We start from the raw sequence: 12,782 nt of genomic DNA, 5'->3' as shown, positions 1-12,782 counted from the left end.
GCTTATTTGCTATTAACAACATCGAAGCAGAGAATGAGATAACCTATAACTATGGAGAATCTCAGTGGCCGTGGCGAGCTCTGGTGAGTAAATCCTTTTCATATATTGTATAGTATAAGATCTGTTAAGTATTAGGACATAAAAAGATGCCTACGAAAATAAAATTTGATTAATTGATAGTAATTTCAAGGTACAAAGATCAATTTACATCAATGTGGGGTTTAGAGCTTTCTTTGACAGCAACAGGAGAAGTTAGAAGTCAGGAACATGGACTTTACATGTGTGCAGTCGTCATGTCCTCATTTTGTTTTAGGCTGTGAGAGTCTTGAGTGTGTTTCAGGTGACGTCCTCATATTGTCCGACCCTGTGACTGCAGAGTGTGTGTTAGATTGTCCTCATATTGTAGGTAGTAGACACTGTACAGTGTCAACACTGTCTGGAGACTGTGGCATAATGAACCCACATGCTCATGTGAATCATGTCCACTGAAACAAATATGATTATCAGTTTATGAACTAGTTCTGATCTATAATATAGAATATTTTATATTTGGAATCAAGTATATGTCTCACTTAGGTCCAGTGCATAAATAAAATGCCTTTTTCACTGTTCAGTTTGTGTGAAGTGACATTACCATAACTTGCTTGTAAAAAGCTTAGCAGAAAAAATTAGCCATGGCATTTGTTAGCACTAACATTCCCTTAAAACATCAAGTTGATCTTTATTCTCAGAAACGTTTTCATCCATTTAACGTCCTGCTGATGTGTTTACATGACTTGATTTCTGGGAACCTGGATGCATTTACGTTGGCGTTGGGTTTAGAGCTTTCTTTGACAGCAACAGGAGAAGTTAGAAGTCAGGAACATGGACTCTACATGTGTGCAGTCGTCATGTCCTCATTTTGTTTTAGGCTGTGAGAGTCTTGAGTGTGTTTCAGGTGACGTCCTCATATTGTCTGACCCTGTGACTGCAGAGTGTGTGTGTTAGATTGTCCTCATTTTGTTTTAGGCTGTGAGAGTCTTGAGTGTGTTTCAGGTGACGTCCTCATATTGTCTGACCCTGTGACTGCAGAGTGTGTGTTAGATTGTCCTCATATTGTAGGTAGTAGACACTGTACAGTGTCAACACTGTCTGGAGACTGTGGCATAATGAACCCACATGCTCATGTGAATCATGTCCACTGAAACAAATATGATTATCAGTTTATGAACTAGTTCTGATCTATAATACAGAATATTTCTGACACTGCATTCTTGTGTTTTGTTGCAGACATCAAGTGTTCAGATCGCGACTCAACCTTCTGCCGACCCAGAGGTGAGCGAGCGATCCACTTCGTCCTTCCAACAGGTAATTACACACTGATTATTTTATTTGGAATCAAGTCTCACTTAGGTCCAGTGCATAAATAAAATGCCTTTTTCACTGTTCAGTTTGTGTGAAGTGACATTACCATAACTTGCTTGTAAAAAGTTTAGCAGAAATAATTAGCCATGGCATTTGTTAGCACTAACATTCCCTTAAAACATCAAGTTGATCTTTATTCTCAGTAACGTTTTCATCCATTTAACGTCCTGCTGATGTGTTTACATGACTTGATTTCTGGGAACCTGGATGCATTTACATTGGTGTTGGGTTTAGAGCTTTCTTTGACAGCAACAGGAGAAGTTAGAAGTCAGGAACATGGACTCTACATGTGTGCAGTCGTCATGTCCTCATTTTGTTTTAGGCTGTGAGAGTCTAGAGTGTGTTTCAGGTGACGTCCTCATATTGTCCGACCCTGTGACTGCAGAGTGTGTGTTAGATTGTCCTCATATTGTAGGTAGTAGACACTGTACAGTGTCAACACTGTCTGGAGACTGTGGCATAATGAACCCACATGCTCATGTGAATCATGTCCACTGAAACAAATATGATTATCAGTTTATGAACTAGTTCTGATCTATAATATAGAATATTTTATATTTGGAATCAAGTATATGTCTCACTTAGGTCCAGTGCATAAATAAAATGCCTTTTTCACTGTTCAGTTTGTGTGGTGACATTACCATAACTTGCTTGTAGAAAGCTTAGCAGAAAAAATTAGCCATGGCATTTGTTAGCACTAACATTCCCTTAAAACATCAAGTTGATCTTTATTCTCAGTAACGTTTTCATCCATTTAACGTCCTGCTGATGTGTTTACATGACTTGATTTCTGGGAACCTGGATGCATTTACATTGGTGTTGGGTTTAGAGCTTTCTTTGACAGCAACAGGAGAAGTTAGAAGTCAGGAACATGGACTCTACATGTGTGCAGTCGTCATGTCCTCATTTTGTTTTAGGCTGTGAGAGTCTTGAGTGTGTTTCAGGTGACGTCCTCATATTGTCCGACCCTGTGACTGCAGAGTGAGTGTGTGTTAGATTGTCCTCATATTGTAGGTAGTAGACATTGTACAGTGTCAACACTGTCTGGAGACTGTGGCATAATGAACCCACATGCTCATGTGAATCATGTCCACTGAAACAAATATGATTATCAGTTTATGAACTAGTTCTGATCTATAATACAGAATATTTCTGACACTGCATTCTTGTGTTTTGTTGCAGACATCAAGTGTTCAGATCGCGACTCAACCTTCTGCCGACCCAGAGGTGAGCGAGCGATCCACTTCGTCCTTCCAACAGGTAATTACACACTGATTATTTTATTTGGAATCAAGTCTCACTTAGGTCCAGTGCATAAATAAAATGCCTTTTTCACTGTTCAGTTTGTGTGAAGTGACATTACCATAACTTGCTTGTAAAAAGCTTAGCAGAAAAAATTAGCCATGGCATTTGTTAGCACTAACATTCCCTTAAAACATCAAGTTGATCTTTATTCTCAGAAACGTTTTCATCCATTTAACGTCCTGCTGATGTGTTTACATGACTTGATTTCTGGGAACCTGGATGCATTTACGTTGGCGTTGGGTTTAGAGCTTTCTTTGACAGCAACAGGAGAAGTTAGAAGTCAGGAACATGGACTCTACATGTGTGCAGTCGTCATGTCCTCATTTTGTTTTAGGCTGTGAGAGTCTTGAGTGTGTTTCAGGTGACGTCCTCATATTGTCTGACCCTGTGACTGCAGAGTGTGTGTGTTAGATTGTCCTCATTTTGTTTTAGGCTGTGAGAGTCTTGAGTGTGTTTCAGGTGACGTCCTCATATTGTCTGACCCTGTGACTGCAGAGTGTGTGTTAGATTGTCCTCATATTGTAGGTAGTAGACACTGTACAGTGTCAACACTGTCTGGAGACTGTGGCATAATGAACCCACATGCTCATGTGAATCATGTCCACTGAAACAAATATGATTATCAGTTTATGAACTAGTTCTGATCTATAATACAGAATATTTCTGACACTGCATTCTTGTGTTTTGTTGCAGACATCAAGTGTTCAGATCGCGACTCAACCTTCTGCCGACCCAGAGGTGAGCGAGCGATCCACTTCGTCCTTCCAACAGGTAATTACACACTGATTATTTTATTTGGAATCAAGTCTCACTTAGGTCCAGTGCATAAATAAAATGCCTTTTTCACTGTTCAGTTTGTGTGAAGTGACATTACCATAACTTGCTTGTAAAAAGCTTAGCAGAAAAAATTAGCCATGGCATTTGTTAGCACTAACATTCCCTTAAAACATCAAGTTGATCTTTATTCTCAGTAACGTTTTCATCCATTTAACATCCTGCTGATGTGTTTACATGACTTGATTTCTGGGAACCTGGATGCATTTACGTTGGCGTTGGGTTTAGAGCTTTCTTTGACAGCAACAGGAGAAGTTAGACGTCAGGAACATGGACTCTACATGTGTGCAGTCGTCATGTCCTCATTTTGTTTTAGGCTGTGAGAGTCTTGAGTGTGTTTCAGGTGACGTCCTCATATTGTCCGACCCTGTGACTGCAGAGTGAGTGTGTGTTAGATTGTCCTCATATTGTAGGTAGTAGACACTGTACAGTGTCAACACTGTCTGGAGACTGTGGCATAATGAACCCACATGCTCATGTGAATCATGTCCACTGAAACAAATATGATTATCAGTTTATGAACTAGTTCTGATCTATAATATAGAATATTTTATATTTGGAATCAAGTATATGTCTCACTTAGGTCCAGTGCATAAATAAAATGCCTTTTTCACTGTTCAGTTTGTGTGAAGTGACATTACCATAACTTGCTTGTAAAAAGCTTAGCAGAAAAAATTAGCCATGGCATTTGTTAGCACTAACATTCCCTTAAAACATCAAGTTGATCTTTATTCTCAGAAACGTTTTCATCCATTTAACGTCCTGCTGATGTGTTTACATGACTTGATTTCTGGGAACCTGGATGCATTTACGTTGGCGTTGGGTTTAGAGCTTTCTTTGACAGCAACAGGAGAAGTTAGAAGTCAGGAACATGGACTCTACATGTGTGCAGTCGTCATGTCCTCATTTTGTTTTAGGCTGTGAGAGTCTTGAGTGTGTTTCAGGTGACGTCCTCATATTGTCTGACCCTGTGACTGCAGAGTGTGTGTGTTAGATTGTCCTCATTTTGTTTTAGGCTGTGAGAGTCTTGAGTGTGTTTCAGGTGACGTCCTCATATTGTCTGACCCTGTGACTGCAGAGTGTGTGTTAGATTGTCCTCATATTGTAGGTAGTAGACACTGTACAGTGTCAACACTGTCTGGAGACTGTGGCATAATGAACCCACATGCTCATGTGAATCATGTCCACTGAAACAAATATGATTATCAGTTTATGAACTAGTTCTGATCTATAATACAGAATATTTCTGACACTGCATTCTTGTGTTTTGTTGCAGACATCAAGTGTTCAGATCGCGACTCAACCTTCTGCCGACCCAGAGGTGAGCGAGCGATCCACTTCGTCCTTCCAACAGGTAATTACACACTGATTATTTTCTTTGGAATCAAGTCTCACTTAGGTCCAGTGCATAAATAAAATGCCTTTTTCACTGTTCAGTTTGTGTGAAGTGACATTACCATAACTTGCTTGTAAAAAGCTTAGCAGAAATAATTAGCCATGGCATTTGTTAGCACTAACATTCCCTTAAAACATCAAGTTGATCTTTATTCTCAGTAACGTTTTCATCCATTTAACGTCCTGCTGATGTGTTTACATGACTTGATTTCTGGGAACCTGGATGCATTTACATTGGTGTTGGGTTTAGAGCTTTCTTTGACAGCAACAGGAGAAGTTAGAAGTCAGGAACATGGACTCTACATGTGTGCAGTCGTCATGTCCTCATTTTGTTTTAGGCTGTGAGAGTCTTGAGTGTGTTTCAGGTGACGTCCTCATATTGTCCGACCCTGTGACTGCAGAGTGAGTGTGTGTTAGATTGTCCTCATATTGTAGGTAGTAGACACTGTCTGGAGACTGTGGCATAATGAACCCACATGCTCATGTGAATCATGTCCACTGAAACAAATATGATTATCAGTTTATGAACTAGTTCTGATCTATAATATAGAATATTTTATATTTGGAATCAAGTATATGTCTCACTTAGGTCCAGTGCATAAATAAAATGCCTTTTTCACTGTTCAGTTTGTGTGAAGTGACATTACCATAACTTGCTTGTAAAAAGCTTAGCAGAAAAAATTAGCCATGGCATTTGTTAGCACTAACATTCCCTTAAAACATCAAGTTGATCTTTATTCTCAGAAACGTTTTCATCCATTTAACGTCCTGCTGATGTGTTTACATGACTTGATTTCTGGGAACCTGGATGCATTTACGTTGGCGTTGGGTTTAGAGCTTTCTTTGACAGCAACAGGAGAAGTTAGAAGTCAGGAACATGGACTCTACATGTGTGCAGTCGTCATGTCCTCATTTTGTTTTAGGCTGTGAGAGTCTTGAGTGTGTTTCAGGTGACGTCCTCATATTGTCCGACCCTGTGACTGCAGAGTGTGTGTGTTAGATTGTCCTCATTTTGTTTTAGACTTTGTGAGACTTGAGTGTGTTTCAGGTGACATCCTCATATGGTCTGATGCAGCATTTTGCATTTCTAAACCACTATTATTATCATTTACATTATAATGAATTGTATTATCATCGTCTGTTACAGTAGTCTGTAATTCCAAACAATTACTGAATTCTGTCATTTCACTTTAGGCCAGCCAGGCCACTGGAGTTGTCCCCTTCCACCAGACAACTACTGCAGAGCAGGTAATACAGCTGCCTTTCAGTCAAATTAGTGCTGTCAAAAATATTGCGTTATTAACGCGTTAACGCAAATCAATTTTAATGGCGTCATTTTTTTTATCGCGAGATTAATGTTCTTTGTGAAACTAGTGAACCTGTAGTTTTTTATAAGCTGTGGGTAATGTAAGGAAAATTACAGGATCCGGTTGTAAACCGGAAACAAAACAATAGACACGCCCCGCGCATGTGTTTGGTCTTGCCTGCTCGCTAGCTGTAAAAGAGTAGGCTACTGGTTTGTGTGTATGTCAAGTGTGAAACACCGAAATGGATGCAAACAAGATTGTGAATGGAAAGTTTAGTTTCAAAAAGTTGCCAGATGGGTCGACTGACAAGACCAGAGTTATCTGTGTGTATTGTTGGTGTGAACTGAGCACATTCAGTGTGAAATACCATTTTATGGCCACCGCAACTAAGAACAAGCTGACTGCAGCCATAACCAAGTAATGTTCATTCTTTCTGGAGAGAAGTAAGAGGCTGGGTTGATAAGCCTCTGGTGAATAAATACAAGAGCATTATAGTCTGACTGCTTGTATGATCAAAGGAAACTTAAGAAAGGAAAGTTTAAGCCATGGTTTAACTGCACTATAGGCCTAGTTTACAATGATGTGCACTTTGTAACTTTATGTTGTATCACCCTGTTTTGATCCTTTAGAAAGGGCTGTTGAAGGGGCTTTTTTGTAACCAACTATTTATTTTTTGTCATCTGTTTATTGACAGTGTTAAATTGTGTGAGATTTGATTCATTCAAATGTGAATGACTGCTCAAAGTGAGAATGTTAGTGTGAAATAAAACACTACACATTGTTGTTTTCAATTAAAAAACATTTGCACAAAGCAAGCCTATCCACTTTTCCATGTTGATAAGAGTATTAAAATGATAATTCAAGGGACATTTAGAATAGATGAAAATGTGCTATTAAATTGCGATTAATCATGAGTTAACTATGACATTCATGAGATTAATCACGATTAAATATTTAAATTGATTGACAGCACTAATTCAAATATTTCATTTTGTTTGACTGGCGATATTTGCTATGTGAGCAGTAAGACTTAGGTTCTTTCCATCTGATTCTTGATTTGGACAGTGTAGAGCAAGTCGCCGGATGCAAAATCTAAGGCGGCATCATGCGCGGTGTGAGGAACGTTATGATGATTCCAAGAAACAGATATCTGAGAGAGAGAAGCAAATGACTTTGAGTCTGACCACCAGAATTAATTGTTCTGTGAGTATGCAAACCCAAGCAAAAGCCAAACATTCTTTTGGTTATGTTCAAATTAATTCTTTTCAAGGAATTTATTATACAAGAATATTATTTTTATAACATCCATGGGCATACAAATGTAGCTGAATTTCTCTTATTCACTAGTTTTTCCAGTTCATGCACCATGGATCAGAGACAGTTGCAAGTTGCAACATATATCTTCTCTCAAACTATTTGTATAATCTTGTGCAATAGGTGAGTCAAAAAAAAAAAAAAAACCCAAAAAACCCCCACAAAACAGTTATGCCATGTTTTTCTTTATATCACACACCGTCACATTGCACAGTGACAAGTGTTATGCTTCAAGGATTACTGTCCTAATAGTATGTCACAGGTCGGTATGTGAGACATAATATCTTTAAAGTGTCAGGGAAGATATTTAATTGTTTCCAACTTAATACGGCTGGGGGTGAAAATGTCTTTTTTGAATTTTAATTACATTATTCATATTGGTTTTAAAGGTTGAACGTTCCTTGGCTGACGATGGTGGATTTCATGATGGACACTCTGCAAGCTTAAGTGACCAGGTAATAAATATGACACAGTAGTTAGAGAAACAACAATTGAGGAATTCAAATGTTACTTTTAATTGTATGTTTTCAATGACTCATCACTTCCTCGTTGTGTTATGCACAATATGATGGTAGTGTTAGGAGAATGGTACCCTAGCTATTATATAATAAATGTTAAGATGCTTTTTTTCTCCACTTTCCTTCAGACCTCTGCTGATGAATTATCAGACCATACGAGTTACGAAGATAGGGACTATGTTCCAGACTCAAGTGGCAGTTCCTCAGACACAAGTCTTAGAAGTCAGGAACTAAGAATTACAGAAACCCCTGTTCCCCGAAAAGTGTTAAAGGTCATGCCACTGGGGATAGCTTCAGCACACAGTGGTGAGATCACCAGTTTAGACTCCAGTTCGTCATTGAGGAGCAGCAGTCCAAGTACTTCAGCAATAAGTTGCAGTGCCAGTTCATCAGGGAACACATCACACAGTAACAGCTCCATAAAAGTTGCATCATTGCCAAACATGGCAAAACAAAGCAAGTACAATAAGAAGCAATATTGTCTGTATTGTAAAAAGGCCATTTCTAAATTGGCGAGACACCTCGAGTCCGCCCACAGCACACAGCCTGATGTTGCAAGAGCTTTCAGTTTTAATAAAAGATCGCGCGAAAGAAGAGATTTGTTACGGTCTCTTAAGAAGAGAGGAAACTTTGACCATAATGCTATCGTGGCAAGCCGTGGTGTTGGAGAAATGGTCGCTTGTAGAAGACCCACTACCACAAGATGGTCTGATCACTACCGTCATTGCAAGTTTTGTCAAGGACTGTATGCAAAAGATTGCCTTTGGAGACATGTGAAAAACTGTCCTCAGAAGTCTGTTGAGGGAGAGGCTCCTGCTGGGCGAAAACGGATCCATTTGGACTTACCGAAGCCTGATCATGTTCATGAGGCTGTTTGGAAGACTGCCTGTGAAATGAACCAGGATGACATTTCCTTGGTAGTAAGGAGTGAAAGAGACATTCTTAGCCTTGGAGAGTCACTGTACAATGCCAGAAAACCACATGAGAGAAGGAATGATTACATACGCCAAAAAATGAGAGAGATGGCAAGATTATTGATAGCAGCTAGAGCTATAACCCCTTTGAAGACCACAGAAGACCTTGTTATGCCCAGTAACTTTCCCCATGTGATACAAGCAGTCAGAGCTGTTGCTGGTTATGAGTTGGAAAATAACTCATACAAAATCCCATCCTTGGCTTTGAAATTGGGGCACAGTTTGGCCAAAGTTGCTGGAATTGTGCAATGCAATGCCATCATTGCAAATCGCCATACTGTTGCAGAGTCAGCCAAGCAATTTGCAACTCTGTATGAGAAAAAGTGGACAGAGTCCATTTCAGCTGCTGCATTGGGTACTCTTCAACAAGCCAAATGGAATAAACCACAGGTTTTGCCATTTACACAGGATGTTTCACTACTGCACAAGTTCCTTGCTAGCGAGTGTGCGAAGTGCATGAAGGACCTGGAGGAAAACCCCAACAACATAACCTTTGGAAATCTTGCTAAAGTGACTTTGACGCAGGTAGTACTATTTAACAGAAAAAGGCAAGGGGAAGTTTCAAAAATGGAGTTCCAGGCTTTCACATCCCGGAATCGTACAGAGTTGAATCCTGACATTATGATGTGCCTTACCGAGTTGGAAAGGAAGCTTGCAAAGCACTTTGACAGAGTTGAGATTCGTGGTAAAAGGTCAAGAATGGTACCAGTGCTCCTCACACCTGACATGATCACTGCAATGGACCTCCTTGTGAAAAACAGGAATGAGTGTCAAGTCCGCACAGAGAATGTGTACTTGTTTGCTCGCCCAGGTGTCCTTTCCCATTACAGAGGCTCTGACTGCTTTCGCAAGTATGCAAACCAGTGTGGTGCACAGTACCCAGAGGCACTCACGTCAACAAGATTGCGTAAACAAGTTGCTACTTTGTCCACAGTACTAAACCTAAAAGAAAATGAAATGGATCAACTTGCCACCTTTCTTGGACATGACATCCGTGTCCACCGACAATTCTACCGGCTTCCAGAAAGTACCCTGCAGCTTGCAAAAGTAAGCAAACTTTTGTTGGCAATGGAAAAAGGAAAGCTGTCTGACCTGCAGGGGAAAGGGCTGGATGACATCGAGATCAATCCTGAAGGTGACAGTTAGTTTGAAAAATAGTACACAAAGCTTCAAATATAAATACTTTAATTTAAATACTTTTCCCTGACTGTTTTTTACCCAACCAGATGAAGTTGCCACAAGCGATGATGATTCCAGCGAAGAAACCTTTGCTGACCTACATCAACACAAAGGTATCCTGATTCGCACAGTTTGTGATAATTATGTTATGAGACTGGAGACAATTAATAGGTGCCTGATAAGCATGTTAAATGGGCTTAAGGAACAACAGTAAATAAATTAGAGAGGATGGGAGACACAATCTGTGTTCTGGAAACTTTGAGAGAAGATTGACAGGTTGAAGTCAATCAGACAGACACATAAGAAAGCAATGGAGAAAAGCAACATTAAATGAGAAATAGGCAATTAATGTTTTGCAATAAGAGCTAAGATATCGCTTAGTAGTACTCTGGAGGGCAGCAAGCAAGGTAAAGAGGAGGGAGCAAATCAGGATAGCTTTTTTTTAATAGAGATCATTTTAACTTTGTTAAAAGGATGTAAAAAAAAGGTTACCCCACAGCTTTGAAGCAGGAAGTAAAGAATATTAAGCAGACTCTCTCAGATTCTGGAAAGAATAGAGAGATGGACCCTTCTCCTGATATACCAATGTTAGCAAAGCTAGTCTACTTTGGATATTTGGTCAGGTAGAAGCAGGTGGAAGCTAAAGTAAAGAGTGCAATAGCCTCCTTGGATAAAGGGTTAGTAACTTGACTGACCAGAGGAAATGTAATACAGAGAGATTTTCATATTGATAAGGAAGCTCAAGCAAATCAATATGGGGCAAGATAGGTCTCAGAGAAAGGAAGAAGCTGGTAATGGAGCAGGTACATCAACAAGAGGAAATAGTAAGTTGTACAAAGGCTGGCACAGGCTAAGCAAGAAAAGTGGATGAACTGGGAAAGTGGAGGGAAAAGAGCTGAGCTGAAGGGTCCTGTGGTGCATGGAGGAAAAAAATATAAAGTTCCCGATGGAGACTACTTATGATATGCTAGTGTCACCACAGAACCTAAAACAATAGGTAGATGGGTACCCATCATGATCTCTGTGTTCAGAGACTGTAACCTTGAGATTTGGGATGACAACTTGTTCCACAGAAGATAGTTAGGACTAACTTTAAGCCTGGCTCAGTGTTGTGGTCTGCAAGTCAATGATGGAGGAGGAGGCTTATGAAAGGAGCTTAAATAAAAGCTTAAATATGAAGATTTGGTGGCAGAAACTGAACAGCAGGGATGGTTAGAGTCTGTCCTGTAGAAGTTGGATGCAGAGGCGTTATAGCATAATAGCATAATAGCATGGTAATGATGATCCTCTATCTGGTTTCAAACAATCACATTGTGATGAGTAGTTCTACAGTCATGAATTTATAGTCAGATTGTTTACATGTGAAAATCATATCTTATGTAGAATTACATACTGCCTGACATAGAGCTTGCTTACAATACAAACAAAAAAGGAAGCAAACCAATTGCATTCATGCTCATATCTCATTGTTAAATTTCAAAGGTTCAAGAACTAAGTCTTCTGGGGACTCAAGCCACACACTTGACTCAACCACCCTGGACAACATGGGGGGATCTTCTGCCTCATCCACCCTGGACAACATGGAGGTCACCTCTGCCTCAACCTCACTGGACAACACAAACATCAGTGACACTCAACCAAGAAATGGTAAAATATAAAAGGCACCCAAATACAAAATGTTTGAAGTGAATGTACTTGTGATAAATAGAAAAGTTTATTTTCAGGGGTTGTAGTATGTGAATGCATGCTTTTATTATAATACATGTTCTAACTCATACTTTTAGATTCCCAGCAGAACACAGCACTTCAAGTGGGGACATCCCAAGGTTCCTCAAAATGCTCCAGTGGAAAACAAGGTTAAAGAGCATTTTGTGTTGACATCATTATTTTCTACATTATGCTTTATCATATCCTGCATTCTTCACATTAGCAGAGTCATTGTTCAGTTGTTAAAAGTTTTTATTTTGTTTCCATTCATGACAGCTGGGAAGGTGAGAAGCAAGTGGACAGATGATGAAGTGAAGGCTGTTGAACGGCACATGTTTCAGTTCATAACAAGCTGCAAAGTACCAGGTAAAAAGGACTGTGATTACTGTCTCCAGGCAGAGCCAGAAGCTTTGAAAGACAGAGACTGGGTTGCCATCAAATACTACATTCACAACAGAATCATAGCATTAAAAAGGAAGATGAATAAATAGAACTATAAAATGCAAACTGTGGCCTAGGTACAGTTCAGTATCAGTTGAACTTGAGTTCATTTTCTATGCCTTGTTGTTCAGTGCTGCCAAATATTCAGATTAATCAGCGCAGTTTTTTTCATCCCTCCACTCTCCTGGTTTTATTCACAGTACCTGTCATAATTTCTTTCTAGATTCATACTGTGCTCTCAGTTTCAATAAGCAGTGGAGATGGTTTTTGAAGGGATTGTTACCTCTACAGCTGTCTCTGTGGTTTTAAGCATAGCGTTGTTCTTACACATGTAACCCTAAGTTGTTGAGTCTGGTTTTTGAACTATTAAGAAATCGTGTTTGAATGGGAGCTCAATGAAACAG

At 39.5% G+C, this 12,782-nt stretch overlaps 2 protein-coding genes across 2 annotated transcripts in view; one reads left to right on the top strand and one right to left on the bottom strand.

Moving 5' to 3' along the window:
* The window catches only part of antxr1d (ANTXR cell adhesion molecule 1d), a 40,140-nt gene that overhangs the window by 18,182 nt on the left and 9,176 nt on the right, over positions 1-12,782 (bottom strand). The gene's annotated exons all lie outside the window — the stretch shown is intronic.
* LOC139341460 (uncharacterized) lies at positions 1,149-12,428 on the top strand. Its single transcript, XM_070978005.1, has 10 exons — positions 1,149-1,166; positions 1,270-1,347; positions 2,587-2,664; positions 3,403-3,480; positions 4,820-4,897; positions 8,206-10,186; positions 10,278-10,343; positions 11,713-11,877; positions 12,015-12,086; positions 12,214-12,428. Exons 1-10 carry the CDS (start codon positions 1,149-1,151, stop codon positions 12,426-12,428), a joined length of 2,829 nt encoding a protein of 942 aa, XP_070834106.1.

This window comes from Chaetodon trifascialis, chromosome 13 (assembly GCF_039877785.1).
Source record: "Chaetodon trifascialis isolate fChaTrf1 chromosome 13, fChaTrf1.hap1, whole genome shotgun sequence".
In the NCBI taxonomy this organism is placed as follows: Eukaryota; Metazoa; Chordata; class Actinopteri; order Chaetodontiformes; family Chaetodontidae; genus Chaetodon; species Chaetodon trifascialis.
Note: the sequence above shows the minus strand (reverse complement) of the source record. Positions and strands in the feature narration are given on the sequence as shown.

Excerpts from the sequence above, each read along its gene's own strand:
- LOC139341460 (XM_070978005.1), top strand. Across the intron at positions 10,187-10,277 it reads CATCGAGATCAATCCTGAAG|ATGAAGTTGCCACAAGCGAT; the intron begins GTGACAGTTAGT and ends TTACCCAACCAG. Across the intron at positions 11,878-12,014 it reads TGACACTCAACCAAGAAATG|ATTCCCAGCAGAACACAGCA; the intron begins GTAAAATATAAA and ends TCATACTTTTAG.